Source organism: Pleuronectes platessa, chromosome 6 (genome assembly GCF_947347685.1).
Source record: "Pleuronectes platessa chromosome 6, fPlePla1.1, whole genome shotgun sequence".
Classification (NCBI taxonomy): Eukaryota; Metazoa; Chordata; class Actinopteri; order Pleuronectiformes; family Pleuronectidae; genus Pleuronectes; species Pleuronectes platessa.
This window is the reverse complement of record NC_070631.1, coordinates 12878047-12899282: the sequence shown is the minus strand read 5'-3', so window position 1 is coordinate 12899282 and position 21236 is coordinate 12878047. Positions and strand designations below refer to the sequence as shown.

Here is a 21236-nt window from a genome sequence, read left to right as displayed (position 1 = left end):
CTGGTCTGCTGAGAGCTGCTGTTTTTCTCCAATTAGACTAAACTACAGTGCTGGTAATGGTACTTACACCAGTGTGTGTACGTGCGTGCGTGTGTGTGTGTGCATGTGTGTGTGTGTGTCGGTACCAGTGCATACCTCCCACTGCTGTACCTCACGATGCAGCAGGAGCTCTGCACCACACAGAGGGGAGGTGCACCACCCACAGAGAAGCGTTTCTCAAAACATCCACAATACTCATGTACCGCCCACAATTACAAGCATACACACTTTACACACACACTCTCCGTTCAAACAATCACACACTATGTCCTCTCACTTTGGGGAGATAACTGGAGGCTGTCAGAGTTTTCCTCCTCTTCTTGACCCGCAGCCTCGCTCCGTTGCCTTCTCTCTCTGGACCTGGTCTGTGAACCTTGCTCTAGAAGCAGCATGCGAGCAGCGGGACTCAGGGCCTGCTGACTTTGTGCAAGGCGTAATCCTGAGCTAAAACGCCACCCAAAGGGGAAGACGTTAATTAAACAAAAGCAAACCTAGGGACCACACATGGAGACGCACTGCAGAGTTATCTTTAATTAATCATTTGTGAAAGCAGCGGTTTTGCTGTTGAGGGAAACGTCAGAAAGAGAGATTTGTTTCTGCTTTATCCCTAAATTAGCTTGAATCACGCTGCAAATCCGTACAAACAAACTGATGGAAATATAAATCTCTATTCCTGATTTTTGCTGTGAGTGCTGCTGGCTGTGCACTCACGTGTTTTGCTGTCTCTATAATCTGCGACCTCCCTTCCAGGTCAGTCTGCAGACTAAATGCCAGCTGTGCTGTGGAGCAGTGACCTGTGAGGTGTCTGACCTCGCTGATGTGCACCTTCCAGCCGGCCCTGCCTGACCCATTTCTCTCAAAGCACAACACGAGCCTCTGCAATTTAACTCTACAAAAATTATCTCCTCACGCTTCTCTGCCTGCACCAACCAAGTTCAATTTCACACCCGTGTCCGTCCTGGCTCATATAATAAGTGATGACCTTTAAAGAATTGAATACAAGTTGTTATGTGTATTTTGTTTAATAAGCCCACATATTCTTGAGTTATGGCCAACACGTGGTGTGATGCCACAGATGTAATCAAATTTGCTCTAAGCATTTACAGGATTCAAAACTGTGTCCATGTATTTTCAAGTTGGAATAAAGGGTATTTGGTCTTATGTATATTTGAAAAGAGAATTGCCTCTGCCAATCAATGCAATTTCTTCCAGATTCATATGAGGTCCATGTGACCTTTGACCTTTAATTGCTGAAATCTTATCAATTCATATTGATTCCAAGTGACACCTGGAAGAATGTAACAATATTCCGTCGAAGTAGACTTGAGACAGTATGTTCAGGAGGACAAAAACATGAGGACATGTTTTCTGAGGCCATTGTGACTTTGACCTTTAACCGACCAAATCTAACCAGTTCATCTGTGAGTTCAAGTGACAGCTTGATACCAAATTGGAAGAAACTCCCTTAAGTTGTTCCTGAGATATCGTGTTCACAAGGATGGAACAGACACACAAAATCATAATGCCTCCAGCCGCTGGCCATCACCTGCACAGAAGCAAAGAAAAACACACACACTGAACACACAATTACTAGACTGCATAGATAGACAACAAAGCAAATACTGGCCCCAAAGTTACAACCTCAGAGTGAATGCACCTGTGACCACTGCAGCAACACAACAAAAACTTCATGACGATACTTTGCCAAAGAACCATAAAAGGAAGCCTGATGAGCTTTTGGCACAACCTTCTTCAAATGAAGTCAAAACAAATTAGTTTGGATCAGACGAGGTGCAGCACATCTGGCATAGACTTGGCAAAGACATCCCAGCATTGACTGTGAAACATGGACATGGGAGCGTAATGATATGGGACTGTCTGAATGCAAAGACGACATTTCTAGATGGAACTATATGCAAGTTTATAACTCACTGGAAAATCAAAAAAAGGTTAGGAAAAATATGACCTGACCAAATATGTCTCCTGACTGGAATCCAATAAAACACATTTGGAGTAATTTAAAAAGGAAGAGAAAGCAACAACAGCCTCCAGCAAAGAGCAGCTGAGAAGAATCATCTGTGAAGAACAGCAGAACGTCTCCAGACTGGTATCCTCTACGGCCGAGAGGATTAAAGCTGTCATCCAAAATAAACCAGGACAAAATATACATAAAAAACAAAGAGAGGCAATCTCGTGCAGGAAGAGGGGTGTACTGACTTTTGGCTCTTAAATAGGAAACAGATCATAGTTTAATTAATCAAACGTTTCTTTTCAAAATCAGCTGGCTTCCTTTAACTCAGGCCTTAGATAAAAACAAGATTGTATTAAATGGACACACTTCGTATTTTTAAGCTTTTGATCGCATTGACAAGATGTGTACTCAGTGATGCTGTGATCTTTTAATTTACGATAGATCTGTGAGCAGCAGCTAATCAAATGGGTTAATGTGTGATCACCAAACAGCAGACAGACAGAGTTAGCAACTAGAACAATGGAGCTAAAGAACAACATATCTTAGGCATGAGTTAATAGCGACCAAAACTAGAGAAAATAAGAAAGTAAATATCAGACTTTTTATTTTCCTGGAAGACAGAGAAACGACTCAGTGACTCTGTGAGTGCTAGATGGGAAATAAGCAACTTTTTGTATAAAAGTTGATTTTGTGTAAACAACGGTTGTTCCCTTGTGGCTAAGAAGAGAATAAGATATCACAGGTTTAACAGCGAGCTTAAAACCACAGAGGTGACTGGTCTATTAGTCAAAGCAATACCAAAAGACCCAGTTTGAGGATGGTGTTAAGAAGTGTGGGATCATGGGAGTTGTTCTACCTGAGGCGAGTCAGACACAGATCATGTTTACGGATAGGAAATGTATTCAAATTGTATTCACCTTACGCAACTAACGGCAATGAATGATCTTGTTGTCTTATGACAGACCAATGCAAACAGTGGAAGGAAAAAAATGAATTTCAACAAAAATCTAATTCTGTTTGTACAAATCACACCAGGGTCTAACAAGAGGGGATGTCTACCTCCCTGAACCCTCATAGAGTGAGGAGCAATTACAAAAACATCTCCTTTAACAGGGGGAGAGAACAGAGAAACCTTGAAGGGAGGAGTAAATGTTTTTCCTTTGTCAGACATCCTTTGAGGAAGTTATGAGTCGGACAAAGCCGTAAGTAAAGTGGATATGACGTAGTTTAAAGGTGACCACAAAAATGCTCAGGTTTCTCTGAGTTTGAACATTATTGGCAAATATAGGTGCACAAGTCAAGAAAATATATGTCAAGGATTTAGTCATTTTTACTGAAGAATTTCTACATATTATTTCCTTATTTCTACATATTATTTAAAAATTCTCCACTATTTCATTGGAATGCTCCTCGTAAAGGTCCTGATCGATGGGTCACAGGTGCAGACAACAGATTCAAAACATACACTGATCCGTCCGTTACATTGTGTACGAAAACATCAGGAGAGTCAGAAAAAAACTGATGTAATAGATCAAACTTTGAACCTTGTGATATTTATGACAACACTATAACCACATGGTCCTGTTACTGTATTCTGTGGGTCTATATACATTAAAGAGACATGTGCAGTTTGTGTAGGTGGTACTAGTTATATTTTCCAGTTCAGGATGTAAGGAGTCATCTGAAATGCATTTCAGTAGACGCTATTATAACTTAAAAGAATACACTATCTACCTGTGTGAGGTAAGGCTGTATTCTCTGGCCCTTACTATACAATTTGATGCAACTTCAGGGGGATCTCTGCCCATTTAAGGTCACACACGTACAGTTCAGTCGCAGGGTCCTCAGAGATCAGCACTTCTCCTTGGATGGCACAGTCTCAGCCTCTCACACACCCCAATATGGACAAGGGCATGCATTTTCTGCATAGTTTACAGAACAACTACTCATAAATAAGGTCAACGTGATGAAATATGCCCTCCAGCAAACTGGGTTCATATAGTCCTTCTGCAAATATCAATGTTTTCACGCTATAGGTTAGCTCAGTTCTCTCATATTTCATATTTAAAATCCTTTAAATATTTGACGATTCAGGAAGAGAATTACATAAAATTGAAATTCTTCACCATTTTTGTGAGGTTATTGAAAAGTGAGAATATTTCACAAATATTCTTGGATGTGAGAATGTGTCTATTGAAATAGAGACACAAACAGTGTATGTGGGTTTGTATCAGTGTACTAATGCAGTTGTGTGTCGATTACAGCACTGTTATTGTTACTGCTTCAATCCAGTTTCCGTTTTTTCCTGTGGCCTCATGCATTTTACCTATATAGGAAGAGACAGCATAGTAAACACAGAGTGCTCATGCACACGTGGCCATCCATCACTGATCTGTGTTACACAACAGACACACATTTTGTCTGGGGAGAGCGAGAGTGCGAACAGTATAGACGGAGGGGGGGGGGGGGGGGGGGTCTGAGGAGAGGAGCGGAGGGAAGAGAGAGAGGGGGGGGAAACAGATGAGATTTGAGAGAAATACGATCAGCAGCTCTGTGTACTCGGAGGAGGCCTGGTTTAACATAACACTGCTGAGGACATTGCGTTGAGGAGAGAGGAGATACATAGGTACTATGAACAAGGGTGGAAAGAGGGCAGAGAAAATGACTCGAGGGGAAGAGAAAGTCCAACTGTGATAAAGTTCATTGCTGCGTAAGAGGGGGAGTTAAACGTAAGTGGGATAAGGAAATAAAGAGAATTGATCTTTGTGAAGACGAGAAGTTGCCTGTGTGACGCCACTACCAGATATCAGACAGCACTTACAGTCCTGTGAGCCCCGTCTCTCATTAAATGTCCTCTGCCAATCAAACCAGGCAGCAATTTGTATTTGTGTTTTTAGTGATTAACCTTTGGTTCTACAGGGAAATCATAGGGGAAAAAAAGATGCAGCAGTTGTGAATACCAAATGAAAGCTCTGGACATAACCAGCGATCAATTCCATCCTTTAAACTGCCTTGTGCCACCATGAACAGGTCATCTTCTGTCCTAAATTGTTAAAACTATTAAGTATGGGGCCCTGAACTCTATGTAATTTTTGTAATGGGTCTGTTGACCTGTACTTAAGTGTCTGTGATTAAACTCCGAGCTCTCCAGATTTACCACTTTTTTTACGTTTGTTTATATTTGTCGTTGTTTTTCCTTGAATTAAAAGATAATTTTCCTCATTTCGTGTCACATAACCTGTTCTAAGTGGTACAATGTAAATTTGCATATATTTTTATGTAAATTCTGTAATTTTTTTGTATAAATATATTCTTTAAAAGAACATATAAAGTTGTCTCAAAGTTTGAGATTTAGTTCTTCATTGAGAAAATGACAATGGAATAACTATTTATTGGCCAATATTGAGCAAATCTAGTATCTACTACTCATGTATTTGACACTCATGAATCTAATAAGCTCATTCGCTCATTAAAACCATGAACCCTGATCCAGTATTCGATTATGTGAATATTGAATGGAGAGGAAACAAATTCAAACACTTACAGTGGAGCTCTACTTTAGGCTTCAACATCATCTGTATCTTGTTGTCGTGGTTCAGATGTTTTCTTGTTTTTCATTGATTTTTCCATCCAATTTCCCATCCGGAGGAAATTCGGCTACGCAAAAACATTTGAACAGAAGAGCTCGTCTGGGATTGAAATAAACAATCTCCCTTGTGGTCATCGTCCCTCACATCCTTATGGTCCTGAATTCTTCTTGCTTTTCAGAGCCCTGAGCTGTGAGCTGAAATAATATTTGGCAGCATTAACCTCCACAGCACACCCGATCCTAGTAAGACCATTACAGATAAGCATCGCTGACAGCTTCCTCTGGCCTCACTCACACGCCTCCTGTACGCCATGTACCTGTCTGCACAACAGTCCGTGGTCCGGCCACACGGTGCAACAACAGCAAACCCCTCATGTATACACAGACACTTTCCCTCACCCAAACCCTGAGCCAGCTACAAAGCTCCTTTTGTTCTATTCCACTGAAGGAAAAAATGGCAACGCACGCAACCCTCTCACAACAGAAATCAGAAAGTGCAACAGTGCTGGGTCAGAAGGGGAAGGCCGGCAGCTGAACATGTTTACTTGCCCCATCTGGAAAGTGTTGGAGCAAAGAGGCACACACACACAAGAGCTCTCAGTCTCTCTCACGTACTTATGTATGCTACATTACAGCAAAGCAATCCAACTCATCAGTGCTAATAGAGGATACGGAGGGTGGAGTATAATGTGAGTAAACACCCAGGTGACTCCCATCAGATTATTTCCCCTGAAGTTATTACTGCCTAATGACCACCATCAGATATGGCAGATGGGACTCAGGCCTGTTTTGACTCACATGTGGCTAACATGCAAGAGCAGGCTTAGCTGAAACTATGCTGGAAAGGCCCGGGCAGTAGCTCCGATAGCAGGTAATAGATTCAAGATGCTTTTTGTTTATATCGTGAATCTTGAATCAAGAAATCATCCCTGTTTACTCTGGGGTTTTTGTTTTTCACCAGCGTGATGGAGTGGCCGAGCAGGCTGTTTTACATGTCACTTGCGCTGAAACCTGAGACGTCTCACACAAAGAATCAAAGCCGAGTCGGAAAGTTTGTGTTTCGGTTAGTGTCTAAGCTCTGACTGGTTTGGTCAGGGCCAGTGTTTGGACTAGCATTGTGAGTCTTATTGAACAAAATGGTCTGTCACGCTCGGTGCGGCCCTTTCAGGTCTTACCTGTTTTTTCTCTCCGCTCTGGGTTTTCTGTGTTGGTGGTGGCGGCGGCCTGCTGCTCCCACTCCAGCCCCTCCGGCTCCCACAGGCCCTGGACAGGCCCCTTTTCATCCTCGCTTGATGGGAGGTCCACCTCACCCCCCTCGGAGAGCTGCACACAGAGATGCCCTTGTCAGCGGGGGAGGAAGTGATGGTATATTGCAGAGAGTTTACCTTTGGTCACGTTACCACATAACATACCAGCGGCTGCTTTTGTTTCCACGATTCCCGGCATCTTTCTTTACCCTTTTCCTCCATTACAGACTGAACAGGAATGCAGTGGAAATCACTGAGGTTAAACTTCTGCCACAGAGCTTGAATAGAAGCTGCCTCTCAGACGGCAGTTTCAATCTGTATTTAAAGCCTGGCAGCAGCAGCAGGGCAGAGGTTTATAAAGGAGTTATCGCTCCTCTGCAAAGATGGAGGGAGATTATAATCACTCTGATGGTTTATACCACCATTTGGCAGGGAGGAAATGATTCATCAAGATTAACATTTTCAAAGAGACAGACATTTGGGCCTTTCAACTCACTCTGACCCTTGACTCTTTCAATTTTTCCATTTGTTGTGTCAAAAACGTGCGTGCTGTAATTCAGTCAAGTTCATTAAATATAATTATATGCTAGACTTTATGTTGATTTTGTAGATAAGCCTTTAAAATTGCTGATGAAATAGAAATAGAAACCAGATCACCTGTAACAGTTTCAATGCAGAAATCTGTGAATATAAAGAAAAAGAAGAAAGGAACAGAAAGGAAGGAAGAAGGAGGATAATTTGAAGGGCTGAAGCGGGGCGTCAGTCCAGCATGACTTTATTTATGGTCAGATGGTTTAATCACCACTACTCTGCTTCCTCTACGGAAACATCCAAGATTCCAGCTGCGCACTGAACGGAGACTGGCAACCCCTCCATCCTCTCTTTCTCTCTTCACTCTCCCTCTCTCTCTCTGCTTCTCCTGCTTGACCATTTTAGGTTTACGACCAAGTTATACTTGTGACCTAAAATAAACTCAGCCCGAGTGTTATGATGTTGCGTTACGCTCTGCGAGCTCGGAAAATGCTTCCACATGCATCTGTTGCTTTCCTTTTGTTTGTGACGTTTATCTTTCATGTGACCGCACAAACACGGCTTCACAACTCACCCACTGTTGATTGGGCATGGCCACAGACGTCAGCACGTCAGCCATGGCTCCCAACATCTGGTCAGTGCGTCCCTGATTCTTCTGCAGAGCCTTCATTGTCCACAACATCAAAACAACAACCTCAAGTTGTCCTTCTCCTGCTGTTGTGGCCTTCGATGTCCAATTCTGACACAACCTCTCCCAACCTGTCCGTCCTGCGTTGTGTGTTTAGCTCCTTCACACAGAGCAACAGTTTGGAGCTCGAGCCACCGTAGCCCACCTTGTTCTATACCCCGGTACACAGGAAACCTCACGCATATGTAGAACTGATCCTGGACGCGGGGGGGCAAGACTCCTGCTTGTGGACAGGAACTTCACAGCTCCTCTCTCTCCCAGTGCACACACAACAGTTGGCTGCAAGTGTCTCTAAGTCCAGTAAATACGTCCACCTTGTGTCCTCAATACAAGTGTTTCCTGGAAATACAGATAGAAGGTTTTCTTGGGCCTCCTTGAGTCATCTGTCCTCTTCCTTGTCATTCTTCCTTATCATCCTCCGTGTGTCTCTCTGTGAGGTGAGTCCTCCCCTGTCCTCTCTGAGCGCTGAACGGTGAGTTGTCCCTTCAGGGCTTTACCCTCCCTGAAATCCTCCTTTCTTGTTCTCCATTGGCTCCAGAGGATCACCACCCCCTGCCCAAAACCTCTCCTCCTTCCATCATTCTCTCTCTCCTTTCCTTTTCTTGCTCTGTCTTGACCACCTGGATTTTCTCTTTCCCCCGAAATCTCAAACTATCTCAATCTTTTTCTTTATCTCCTCCGGTGTTGCTTTGACCCGTCCTGGCACCCGACAGTCTCTCTTCATCTTTGCCCAAGTCTCACACAGTGACACACAGATTGTGTGAAATGGACAACCCCAAATAAGGCATGAACACACAGTCCACGAAGCTCAACTATTCAAGCAACTGTCATCGATCGTGCACACAACTTCCACAACTTCTTTAACTCTACTGATTGATCAGAGCGGTGTTGTTTGTTTGTGGCCCCCTTGAATGATTGCCTGCTTTTAAAATGATTTGATTAAAAGGTTTGCTTATTTGCTCACTGACAGATTAACGCGGCAGGCCACATGGAAAGATTGTACCGTGTGTGTGTGTGTCTGTGTGTGTGTGTAATCCTTCAAGAAAAACACATCGATCACACTTCCTGCAGTGCTAGATTTAGATTATTTTTTTTAAACTCTGTTTCTTTAATCGAGAATATAGAGTAACAATCTGGACCTATTTATATCACTAGGCAAGTATAACTGCTTGAATAAATTCCCAAATACGACTCAGATGTGTCTGTAATGTGGTAATTTGTGATATTTATATCCACACTGTAACGGCACAGTTATGAACAACAGCAGAAAGAAAACAAAGAAGTAAGAAGAAGCACATGAGCCCTTATCATAAATCTACAAGTGGGAACAACATGGGAAAAACTGAACAACACACTTGTACATTCATCATACCATGTCTTAATTTGTCATTTAATAGATAAGATATTTTTCAATAGACTTCATAGTCAGAAACAAAATCTATAATGTGCATAAATACTTTCTCAGTTGATTCATTTCTTCTGTTTTAGTTTAAATATATTCTGGACCATTTGTTTTTATTGAATATGTAATTCTATCTGTAGAAGCTGCTTCACAGTGGTATATACATATTATTACTCCTTGGAATAATCACTCCTTCAACACCAAACTGCAGAAATGTTCTTAATATTGCAGGATTTGCTAAGACTTTGGTGTAATTCGACTCAAAAATGCCCTGCCTATACTTTTCTGCCACTAATAGCAGGTTAAATGTCAGAATGCTAACACGCTCACAGTGCCAATGCTAACATGCTATTAGCTGCTAACAGCACTAAACACAGAGTACAGCTCGGGCGTTTGAGAATTCCCAAAGGGACGCAATTCATCCAGACGCCAACATGAATGTGTGAATGCCTTTTTAAGTAGTTGTGAAGATATTTACGTTTGAAACAAAATGGTGGACGACTCCCCAGTAGTGCTGCTCATGTAGGCTCCCTCTAGAATCGCGAAAGCTAAAAAGTGGGCTCAACTTCATAAGGGGTTTAAAAGTTTTTGTCTTTTCTGTAATCATTATTTTCCCCGTTATTAAATTTAACATTTTCTTTACAGGCCATGCAGTACGCTGCTGATCTGTCCAGGGTGAACCCCTAACCCCCAGTCTCAGCAGGGATTGGTTCCATAGCATTGACATCTTCATTCACCTTTTTGTCTTTGAAAACATATTTGGAACTCACTCATGCTGCCATGGGAGTTGTGACTGTGTTTCTTCTAGACTTCTTGAAGATTTAATAAAAGTCTATAAGGTAGGAACTTTATCATTTTGAAACTGGATTTTTTTTGGTCAGTGACTGAACAAAGCTGCTGTTCCTCTGAGGAATTATGTTCAGCTTTGACACCAAGATAAGTTGTAGAAACATACAGAGTATTTGCCTCTTTATCACCTGGAAACTATGCTCCATGTTTTTTACCTTTATCTAGATCTTATATCTTATATATAACTCTCGGAGAAAATAGAGTTGCACAACCGAGGATTTGTTTTCTTATGATATTAAATTTCTGTCAGTTTCTGGAAAATGTTCCAGTTGTGTCTGGGAGTTTTTAACCTCCACTGAGCCAAAGTGCAGCCAGAGATCCACTCGCTCTCCTGTTTTGGTCATATGCAGACGAGGCCGGGGGTGATCGAGCTTCTTCCATGAGAGTCTCTGTGACCCCGCGCACATCTGGTATTAACATGTGGTTTTCTGTGATCCGATCACCAGTGGTCAGCTCTAAGTACAGGTGTGAACGCACTCAGATCAGATGTCTATCCTATCAGGCCAAACCACATTCAGAGGTGGTCTGGGACGAACGTGTCCACATTGTATTAGCAGTGGGAACGTGAATGTTGTCCTGGCCACATTGGAGGAGCGCCCACTCAAGAGACAACAAGAGAAGCGATTGGCTTTGAATACGTCAACGGTGTCTTTTGACTTCTTTTGACTTCTTCTTGTCCTTGCTGCTTCTCACCATGCATTACATCTTTGCAAGCGAAAATGATGTACGTGTTTATTTGCATATAGTGCTGAGAAGCTCTTAATGCATGGACTCAGAGCTGTCCGCTTGTGATTGGATCACATAAACCACATGTTAATACCATGTGTGTATGGGGCCTATAAGACGTGCCCACCAGTATAAGGTTGCCACATTAGATTCTGCATTTTATTCTCATTTAAATTGTCTCTGCACTTCTGCCATTTTTATGAAATATTTAAAGATTTAAATTAGCCAAGTCCTAGTAAGGCTAATTTTGTTCCACTGAATTCACCTAGTTCCTTTGAGCTTTCAGTCACACAGAGACTTAGCAGACACAGAAGGAATGTCGGCAGTCAGAAAACAAAGCACCTTTAATAAACTTTTAAAACACCAGGGAAACACAACAAAGACAAATTAAGCCCTGTTCGTAACTGTGTTGAAACTTTTACTTTCCACCACCTCAGCTCTAAATCCCCTTTTCAAATTAGCCTCTAAGCTTTTGACTTTTCATTGAGCGAAGGCAGACGTCTAGATTCCACAAAGAAAGAGCAGTGAAAGAACGAAAAAGTGCAAAGGGAGATGTGAAGATTTGAGTTGAGCGGAGATTGCTTTCATTAACTATTTTGTGTTCGTTTAAAGTTTCCACATAACTAACCCCAGCCATTAGAACAAGGTCAGGACTGTGTGGACATCAGAATCGCTTTATCACAACCAGAGCTGCCAAAAGAGGATTCTATGAGACAGTGATGACTTGTTAATGCAGTAAAATGGCAAATAAACCCTGAGGCATTTTATAGTTTTATAGGAATATAGTTTTACATCACACCCATTCTATATTCTGTACTGTGGCTTCTGAACTCATTTTAAGTTAATCGAACCATGGCCAGGGAACTATGTGCATCTCCAACCTGTTGCTACCTTACATCACCAGTAGGTCACTCAAGTCCTCTGAGCAGAGTCTACTAGTTGTCCCTCGCACATGATTAAAAGGTAAATGGACATCCAAAGCCATGGCAAGACACTATGGACTGTCTTTCCCATTGACATAAGCTCGCATCACATAAAAACAAATTAATTCAATCTGCCTTCTTTCTACTTTTCCTACTTTTTTAATTGAGCAAACGCATTCTCTGTCTCTTATTGCTTAATTTCAACAGTTTACAGCAGTGACTTGCTCTGTGAAACGGATTATATTAAATAAACTTTATAAACTCATGATCTGTTTGCAGAGAGTTACACACTGAGATGTGGTGCTCACATTTCCAATAATTCCCTTTTCCTTTTATGTTTTTTGTGTGTGTTCTCTGGCACTGAACAATACATCTACGCAGAATGCACTTTTTGAGCTTGAGTAAAAAGAAAAACACCCAAACTTCAACTTCACTTCGTAATAACCTTTCCTAAATCATCCAAAAATCCCCCTCTTGCCTTGCACAACACATTTAGCTGCTTCCTCCCTGCTTCCTCTCATTGACCTGATTGCCCGTGGGGTTTCAAATGCTTTCAAATTAGCATTGAAAGGAGTCTGTCTTTACTAAAAATAATGCATATAGAAACTGCTTACAGATACTGGGCAGAGAAGGTGCTGGTAAGAGCGGTGGTGCCAACAATCTAAAATTAGCTGAGCACTGACTTTAGAATCAGTCACTTAGCCGGCTAAACTTAGTTCACTGCTTCCCAAGCCTCTTTCCAAGTTCTCCTGCTCTGCCACTGACCTCTGGTGGGTACCGTGGTGTCTGGGGAGAAGCTGAGCTGCCATTTGCAGCGATGAGTGAGTGACTCCTTGAGGAATTTGCACAATCGGGAGGAAAATAACTCTGACCCTATAAGGAAAGTGTGAGTGCTATCGGGAGGTGGGAATCAGGACAAATTGTTCCTTTACTCATACACCACAAGTTTGATGATCATTTGTAAAAATCAAAAGCTTTAAGTTCAGGGTGGGGGGAAACTACAACCTCATGTTGGAGCATGCATTGTGTGCTACACTGCCCCCATCTGGTGCCACAGAGAGGTCATTCTTGTGTTGCTAATAGGATAAAGGAAAATTACAAACGCACGCACACCACTACACTCTGCCCTGTTGTGCCAAACACACTTCCCTTTCCCTATCAGCTCCTTTGCTGTTTTGGCTTCCCAAGCGATAAATCTTTGCCCCTAAGCAGGTCCCCCGTTTTTCCTCTTCCTGTGTTTCATATCAGTACAGAGTCAAGACACAACTAAGGCCCTTGTGTCTAAACATAGCACCTTCCGAGCTGTAGTTGAAGTTAGAGTGATGCTCTGTGTCCGATCTAATGGTTTATTGCCACAGGGGGCAGCCTCTAATAAGGAAATGGCATTTGACGGGATCCAGCAGAGATGACGTCGTTGGAGGTGTTCAAGCGTCAGTGACATCTCTGGTTAACTCTTCAGACAGGGCAGCAGCTTTAATTCTCAAAAAGTGGTTTCAAAGGGAGCCCGATCTTGACACATTGGCTTTACACGGCAAGGACGGGGCTCTGCAGACAAACTGATCTCACAATATTTATAACGCCACAGAATTTGAAGACAAATCGTTCCAATCATGTCAAATGAAGAGTTCTGTGCAGACTAGCTGCGTCCTGTCAGATATATTTGTAGGCGATGTCGAGAGCAGCTGAAAGATACAGTGAGGATTAATGGTGGGGCTATTTTAAACGTGAGCTGTCTAAATATCTTGCTCACCTACAACACAGTAACTCTAACCTCACATCCCGGTACTGCACGTCCCGGTAGTTTCACAAGGGGGCAGTCGACCTTTCTACAACAGAGATGAGCTGTTGCATAATCCGGGCTGCATTCACATGTACAAAGTCACTGATTGGCCTCACTCCACTTCAATATGAGGGTTAATCTGTTTACATGCACCTTTAACACCACGTGCTTGAGTCCCTGCGGTGCTATGAATAAACCTGTTGACACGATTCGCCTATTCCTGTTCACATAAGGGATTCGGACCTCAAACTAAGAGGTTGTTTTCAGAGAGCCAGGTTTCTTACAACTTGAATACAACATTATTTAAGAGTTAAGAAAAAACTATGTCACCAGATTAACGAAAGTCAATAATAGAAGAACTGTAACATAGAACATGCAGGCCCTTCTGACTGTATTATTGAACTCGTATGTGCAAGTTTTACCCAAACATTTTCTAAGATGTTTCATCACATTTTACAACGCCTATGTGGGTGTACTTCAAGTTGTGCTTGTGCGTGCCATGTGTTTGTGCATGTATGCGTGTCATTCCTGTCATGGGAATAATTACTGCCAAGGCCCCCTGGCTTAGAATAAGAGCAGAGTTAGATTGTTGTCCCAGCAAATGGAGAAAAAAACCGGCCCAAGGCGTTGTCTCCCATTGCAAAGAGTGAAATTACTCAGACAAGGGGGTCCTCGGCAGCCGAGCAGATTTAGAAACCATAACTTCCATGATTCCGTCAAAGCTCTTATTTGGACAGTCATACAGGTTTGCGCTGACACAACAGACGGGCAGAAGAGAGCTGTGAATGGACAGATTGTGAAAGAGCAGTGGAGACGAGCGCGTGAGAGGAGCAGGAGGGAGAGCAGACTGAACGCAACAGACAGTAAGGGGAGCAAGGATGGCTTCTGTCTGTTTCTTTCTCTTAATCCGTAAATCTTCTGTAATCAGGATGAGAGGGACAGAGCATGTTGCCTGACTTAGGACAGCGGAGTCTAAGTTGGGACCTGGACGGATTGCTGGCTGATGAGGAAAGCTAACTGGCCAGTGGGATACATGCAGGGAGGGGGGGGGGGGGCGGCTCGATATGGAGTCAGTTTGGGAAACTTAAACATAAACCAGTTTCCACCAAGGAACATCCGGAAGAGTGGAGGTCAAAGACATGAGGATGGTTTAAGCAACAAGAGCAAATTTGAACAAAGAGAGAACAAAGACTGAAGAGGACCAACAATCCCTGGATTGTTTTAGGGTGAGACTTTCCACTATTACTATTTTCTTTCGGAGACTTTTCTCTGCTTGGGCACAAATGGTTGTAGTTCTTCAACATGCAACAGAGACAGGGTTCAGAGGCAACAACTCTACTGGACTGCAGCAGACGTTTAGGCCGCTGTGGCAGAGTAAAGTGAGAGCTTTCCATGTTTGTGAAGAAGGAGTCAGAAAAGAGAGAGAAAATGTTTGTGGTAATAATCCTCATTTATTTCTTGCGAGAGATGAAACAGAAACATATGTCTGCGGGATTAGAGGAGTTGAGCAGTTCTATCTGACATCTAACGACAGATTATCCAAACAACGCTATTAGGCTAATAACTTAGCATTAGCATATAATTGTCACCAGGTGCAAAACTAATTCTGTGCGAACAATTACCTGTGTGATTTGGTTTAATGATGTATGCAGGGTACAGACATCCTGAGAAATGAAATCCCTCATTGGCGCACATTCAAGCAGCCAAGTTCTTTCTCTCTCTTTCATCATCCGCTCCTTAGTAATAAGTCAAATCCCAACAGATCACAACACATTGTATGAGTGTGTTTGGAGGTTATTGATTTACATACATGCAAACACAAACTGTAAACAACTGGAGAACCGGAGTGTACTTGAAGTGCAGAGCAGTGTGACACACGCTTAAGACACCATGACAGATGCTGTCACTACACTGGCCTCCCGTCGCTTCAGGCACCATATGGCCTTCCTCAACCCAGTAAGGTCCTCCTGCTCTGCCTTCACTCCCATCACTGTCACAGACTGGGCTCCTGCTGAAATCAAATTTACTCCACCTGTTTGTAAAATTTGTAAATATGGCTTGCACCATTTTATATATTTGAGTTTTAATGAGCTTACATATGTGGATATTACTTGTGCATTCTCAGTAATAATAACTTTTCTCCTGCTCTATTCCAAACACGAGTAAACAGAGCAGGTTGTTCAGGCAATGATACGGATGTCTTGTAAATGACTTACATCCCAGCAGAGGGGCTGAGCAGAGATGAAGCTCCTCATCCACTTTAGGCATCATGGCTCTCAGGTCAACAGATCTATTTAGCATGCTAACCTTAGAGGTCGCCATTGTTTTTGCTGTAGTTTCGCTGTCAAACATCTACTGAGACTTTTGTTTGTGAGGTGAAGAAGTCATTGAAGGTTCCCGGTCTGAATCGCGGTTCAGTCTTCCTGTGGAGGTTTTGGGTTTTCCTCCCGCAGTCCAAACACATGCAGATTGGGGGTGAGGTTAATTGGGGACTCTAGACTGAGCGTAGGTGTGAATGTGAGTGTGAACGGTTGCTTGTCTCTGTCTGCTGGTCCTATGATACGCTGACAACCTGTCCAGGGTGTGTACCCCCCCCCCTGCCCCCTCATGGATGGATGGAGAATAAATCATGCATGTTCCTAAACTAAATGCCGAAAGGATAAAATGTAGTTGTAGTGAAGTATATTTGTCCACAAATTTCGACACAGTCATCAGCACATTTCTTATTGGGATGAGCACAATATAATAAGCAGTACAATTTTAAATGAAATCAGCAGCATGTGACCACCGAACACAGTATTTGTTTAGTGTCTGTTCAATCTGCTGTTCAGCCCCTGTAGCAGTAGCAGTAAGAAATTTCAACTATTGAAAATGAGCACTCCACTGTCTCCATGCTGTGTGAGTGGGCCACACAGTGTTTAAAGTTGATATGTTAATCTGTTCAAATGTTATGATTTCACTTTTGTTAGAAGTCATGCCCGTCCACACAACTCCTCGATTTGGCTTCTATGAACTCAGAGGTTTGAAGTGGCTGAGCGAAAAAATTTGGAAAAAGAAAATCTAGAAATCTTGTTCATTTTCTTACATTTCTATTAAAGATGCGAATAGTGGAGAACATACCTGACACCGAGGCCTGATCCAAGGCAGAGTGCGGGGTCCAATGGCCACTGCATGTGATGACCCCCACCTGGGCGAAGGCCCATCCGATGACTGCGACGTCCTACTGGATGATTCGGACTCAGACAGTCTGTTTTCTGATGACTCGGTGCTTCCCGATTATGAATTTGAGGAAGATCCCAGAGAGCCGGCCAAAACACTGTATGAGGCCTGTGCCAGGAACAACCCCGCCTCCCTGTGCAGCATGCTGGAGAGAGGAGTCACTAAAGAAGAGGCCAATGAGACGGATATCAACGGCAGGGTGAGGAGTTTATTTTTGTATATGTAGATAGAAATATCTAAACATATAAAATGTACACATAAGTACAGTTACATTTTAACGAAGGCCACTTTATTTCTACCTTGTTCCTCATCAGAATGGACTGATGTGCGCTGTGGCAAAGGGTTTCGTCGATATTGTCACCATGCTGCATACATGTCCATTTATAGACATCAACCAGCAAGATAATGATGGAAATACTGCCCTCATGATTTCTGCCCAGGCAGGTAGGATTGAAGTTATACCGTACTAGCACATAAACTCAACATCAGGTCTCAATTCAACACCCCAAAAAAATAACGGTTGTTTTTTTCAATTCAGGCTTCATCACCATTCTGAACTATATCCTTAACTTCTACTCTGGCGTGGACACGGAGGTCAGGGATCCCCGTGGCTTCACTGCCCTCATCAAGGCAGGCCTGCAGGGCAGAGAGGAGTGTGTGTCTGCCCTGCTAATGCATGGTGGGTTTATGGCACCAGAGACATGTGTTTGTCATTTCACTTTCTGTGCAATTGAAAGGTCTGCTAAGTTACAAAAGCCAAAGTCTGTGGTCGATGGGGGTACCTTTGCTCCTGAGGAATCCCAAACACCCTCTTTGCATTCCTGGCTAATCTCACCAAGTATCATGTAACGTCCCCTACTAACTAGTTTGGCTTAAATTGGTACAGCAGAAACAACACCATTACTGTGGCCACAGCAGTGTTTTCAGCTGAACAGGAAGTCTACAGGCGAGGGGCTTGCATTTCTAATACAGGCTCTAAAAGCAACCACATGGGGGGGTCATTTGACTGTTTAGGCCGTATTTGATTTCCTCAGTTCTCAGGTCATCCAATAACTTGTTTCCTTGTTTTCTGCTTTTTTCTCATGAGCAGGTGCTGATATGAATGCAATCGACATGGTCCAAGGGAGAGGCCTGAAGGATTGGGTCATCAGGACAGGAGGGTTTGAAACTTTGAACAGAATACGCCGTCTGCAGGCTCATCCTGTCGCTGAGCATTTCTGTGAAAGCTTCATCCCCGAGTGGCCTGAGCTGAAGCCACTGGTGGACAAGGCCACCGCCCCCAAAACGACCAGTCAGAAACTTAGGCAGCGTCTTAAAGACAGCCTCACTTTCAGCTTCCCTCAAGACCCACAAGACAATGGGGTCATGGACTATATGGTGCGAATGACCACGAGTATCCACAGCCCCCTGATAGCCACTGGCTGCCGTCCTCTCTGTCCCGCCAGCCCTCCAGAGATTGGCAAGCGACGGTTTGCCGTGCCCGAACTGCTCGAAAGGCACAGCATCAAGGAGCTGGAGGAGGGCACAGTATCCCACAGCAACGGCTCCATCACCTCAGCTTCTCCTCCTCCTGTGTCAGCCGCCTCCGTATCTCTGACCTGCTGCCAGGACTCCAACCGCAGGGAGAGCCTGGCCACAGGTGGCATGAAAAGCTTCGTTCCCCGCAGCATGGCACACAGGAACAGCGTCTTCCCCTCGGGCTGTATTCCTAGGATAGAAGTGACAAGATCTGGCGAGCCCACACCAAAGAAAGAGAAAAAGAAGAAGAGAGAGAAGGGCTACCTGGAGCCTCCTGTCTGGAAGTACAAGGAAGCCAAGGAAGAGAAAAAGAGAGCGAAGAAGCAGGAAAAGCAAAAAGACCAAGAGAAAAAGACCAAGGGGTCCAAACGTTCATCAAGCCAAAAATGAGGCAGCTCTTTTTTTTCTCTGAGAATTTTACTGTGACTATGTCCAACATGAGAAACGGGTATGCGGTAGTGGCGACTCTAAAGACTGATTTAACAGACGGAAGATTCAAAACTATTTAAACTTTGGCCTTGGATGAACAGGAGAAAACTGGAGCCACTTGAATTTGAGAGATATTTAGTGACATGTGACTGTTTCTTATTTCATCTGCGAAAGATTGGATTAGTAAATAAAGTCACGCGGGGATGGAACGTTCATCATTTTATTTTTGAAAACATTGTACATTTGTTGGGACTTTGTCAATCTGTGAATTGTTAAGGTTTCCAGGTAGCGTGCCATTATGGTGTTAATGCAGTACAAATAAAGCAATAACAAATACTGTATGTGAGCAAATTGATATATGTAATAGTTAGTCATGGGCCGTTTACAATGTTGAACACAGAGAGGTCTTCAAACTATGTGTTTTGCTCCTCTACAAAAAGGGATATTTCATAATATGTTGTATTATACTGTATATGCATTCTATAAGGCAAAGCACTGAAGCTAGTTTCAGCTATTGTACAGTTCTTGTAGTTTTTAATGCCTCCTCTCTGCAGTGGATGTAGTGGCACCTAAACAAACAGAAGTCTGAACACATGTAACTTCTGTCAAAAGCATATTTTCCCACAATCTATGAAATTGATCTGCCCTTCCTGTTTCATCACATGCAGCATCTGTGTAAATATGTTATTAAGCAGAGTGTCCATACTTCAAACAGGTCAGCAACGATTCAGAAACAGGAAGTGAATCGTAGCTGCGAAGCTCATTGTCCTGAAAACAAGACAAATCCCTAAAAAAAATGTGCTGCTGTTTCCTGCTGCTCCTTAAACACCACTACCAGGCCAAAGGTAGAGTCACTTTAGATTTTACAGTTATGTGTTACTGAGCCTCAAAGGCATAATCCCCAAATCGAATCATCGAACAAGGCTAATTCAGTCTTCAGTATATGCAACATGTGACATCTACCAGAGGTCTGTATGACTGACACACAACTGTCAGTGGTCTAAGTACTGCGTTTGATGGCAGAGGTACCTTTGCATAGTCCAAAAATATTTGAACATAATATTACTCAGGAAATCCTTTGTTTATACTATGATGCTCATTAAGCAAGAAATAAATATAACGGTCCATTTTACAAAATATTCTGTTCATAGATCAACATGGTAACTCCTCCAAGGAAAATGAAATCCCACATACTTGTAACTGCATCACCTGCTACAACTACAACACCATAGATTTCAATGGGTTGTCTCAAAGAGAATTAATAGATGCTAATCTTTTGAAAGATTAGTGTTTCAGGGATTACTTTAAAGTCAATGTAAGATTCTGGTAAGCTCAGGTCTTCTACATCTTTATTGAGTGTAAGATGGATGAAAATGTTTGTTTACAAGCTTGGAATAAAATGACTGATGTTTGTGAGTGAGTTTGATTTTCTTTCTACACAGTAAACTCTACTAAACACTGTTTATAAGTATGTTAGATTAAGATTTGGTGATGAACAGTAATGGCAAACAGAAAAAGATGTTAAAGGTACCCTCTCAACACTGCTCTTTTAGTTGAAATGCAAATTATTGTATTTTCACACTAGAAATTGAATAAATATGATGAACCGCTTGTTTATCACATGACCTTGGTGAATCTTTCACAATAAAGTTATTCTGAGCTAATTAACGAAGCCTTTAATATTTCTGAAGTGGCAAATGATTGCTTTTGGACCCTCTGAAATATTTTAATCCAATATGCAATATCACAACAATTAGCTTTTATAAGCTATACAACAGATGATGTATTGTTGTAGCAATCTCCAAATGTCGTTATTAGCCGCAAATATCCAGTATTTTACTATATTATCTTTACTTACAAATTGCTTTCCACGTTAAGATTATAAACTATCTGACTATGTTATTAATTTGATTAAAAAAAACAGAAAATACTTTCAAGTGGTTGAAAAAAGCTCATTGAAGACCAACTTCAACATTTAACTTTTGCTTAAATATTATTGTATCAGCCATATTAGCCAAATTATGAAATTAATGCAAATATAAAAGGGACAGGGGTCACGTGTTTGATGCTAAATTGTGATGTTAGATGTGTTGGCAAAGAGCTATAGCACCCAACTTTAAACAGAGAAGCAAATTTTTCTCATGTAGTATATTTTCAGGTTTGGGTCATTCTCTCTTAACAGAGGAGGAACGTGGTGACCTGAGGTCAGCTCTAAAATGAATATCTCTCATGAGTTCAGTGAAGCAACACATAAGACTGTAACCAGGGCTGTGAGAAATCAAACACATGTCTTCTTGTTGTAACACAGACTGGATCAGATTGTA

General features: G+C 42.4%; 2 protein-coding genes across 4 annotated transcripts in view; one reads left to right on the top strand and one right to left on the bottom strand.

Moving 5' to 3' along the window:
• arhgef25a (Rho guanine nucleotide exchange factor (GEF) 25a) overlaps positions 1-8781 on the bottom strand; it is a 45398-nt gene extending 36617 nt beyond the window's left edge. The window contains exons 1-2 of one of the 3 annotated variants that reach the window (XM_053424189.1): positions 7953-8781; positions 6776-6923 (exon numbers count right to left, since the gene is read on the bottom strand). In XM_053424189.1, the coding sequence (XP_053280164.1) occupies positions 6776-6923; positions 7953-8060 (256 nt within the window). In that variant the 5' untranslated portion in view covers positions 8061-8781. Of the gene's footprint in view, positions 1-6775; positions 6924-7012; positions 7174-7952 lie in introns of those variants that run through there. The other 2 variants (XM_053424190.1, XM_053424191.1) reach the window with 2 other exon arrangements.
• Positions 8782-16885: 8104 nt separating this feature from the next.
• On the top strand, positions 16886-19251 carry ankrd33aa (ankyrin repeat domain 33Aa). Its single transcript, XM_053424193.1, has 4 exons — positions 16886-17164; positions 17280-17409; positions 17504-17644; positions 18056-19251. The coding sequence occupies exons 1-4, from the start codon at positions 16907-16909 to the stop codon at positions 18871-18873; spliced, it is 1347 nt and encodes a 448-aa protein (XP_053280168.1). The 5' UTR covers positions 16886-16906; the 3' UTR covers positions 18874-19251.
• Positions 19252-21236: the final 1985 nt, after the last annotated feature.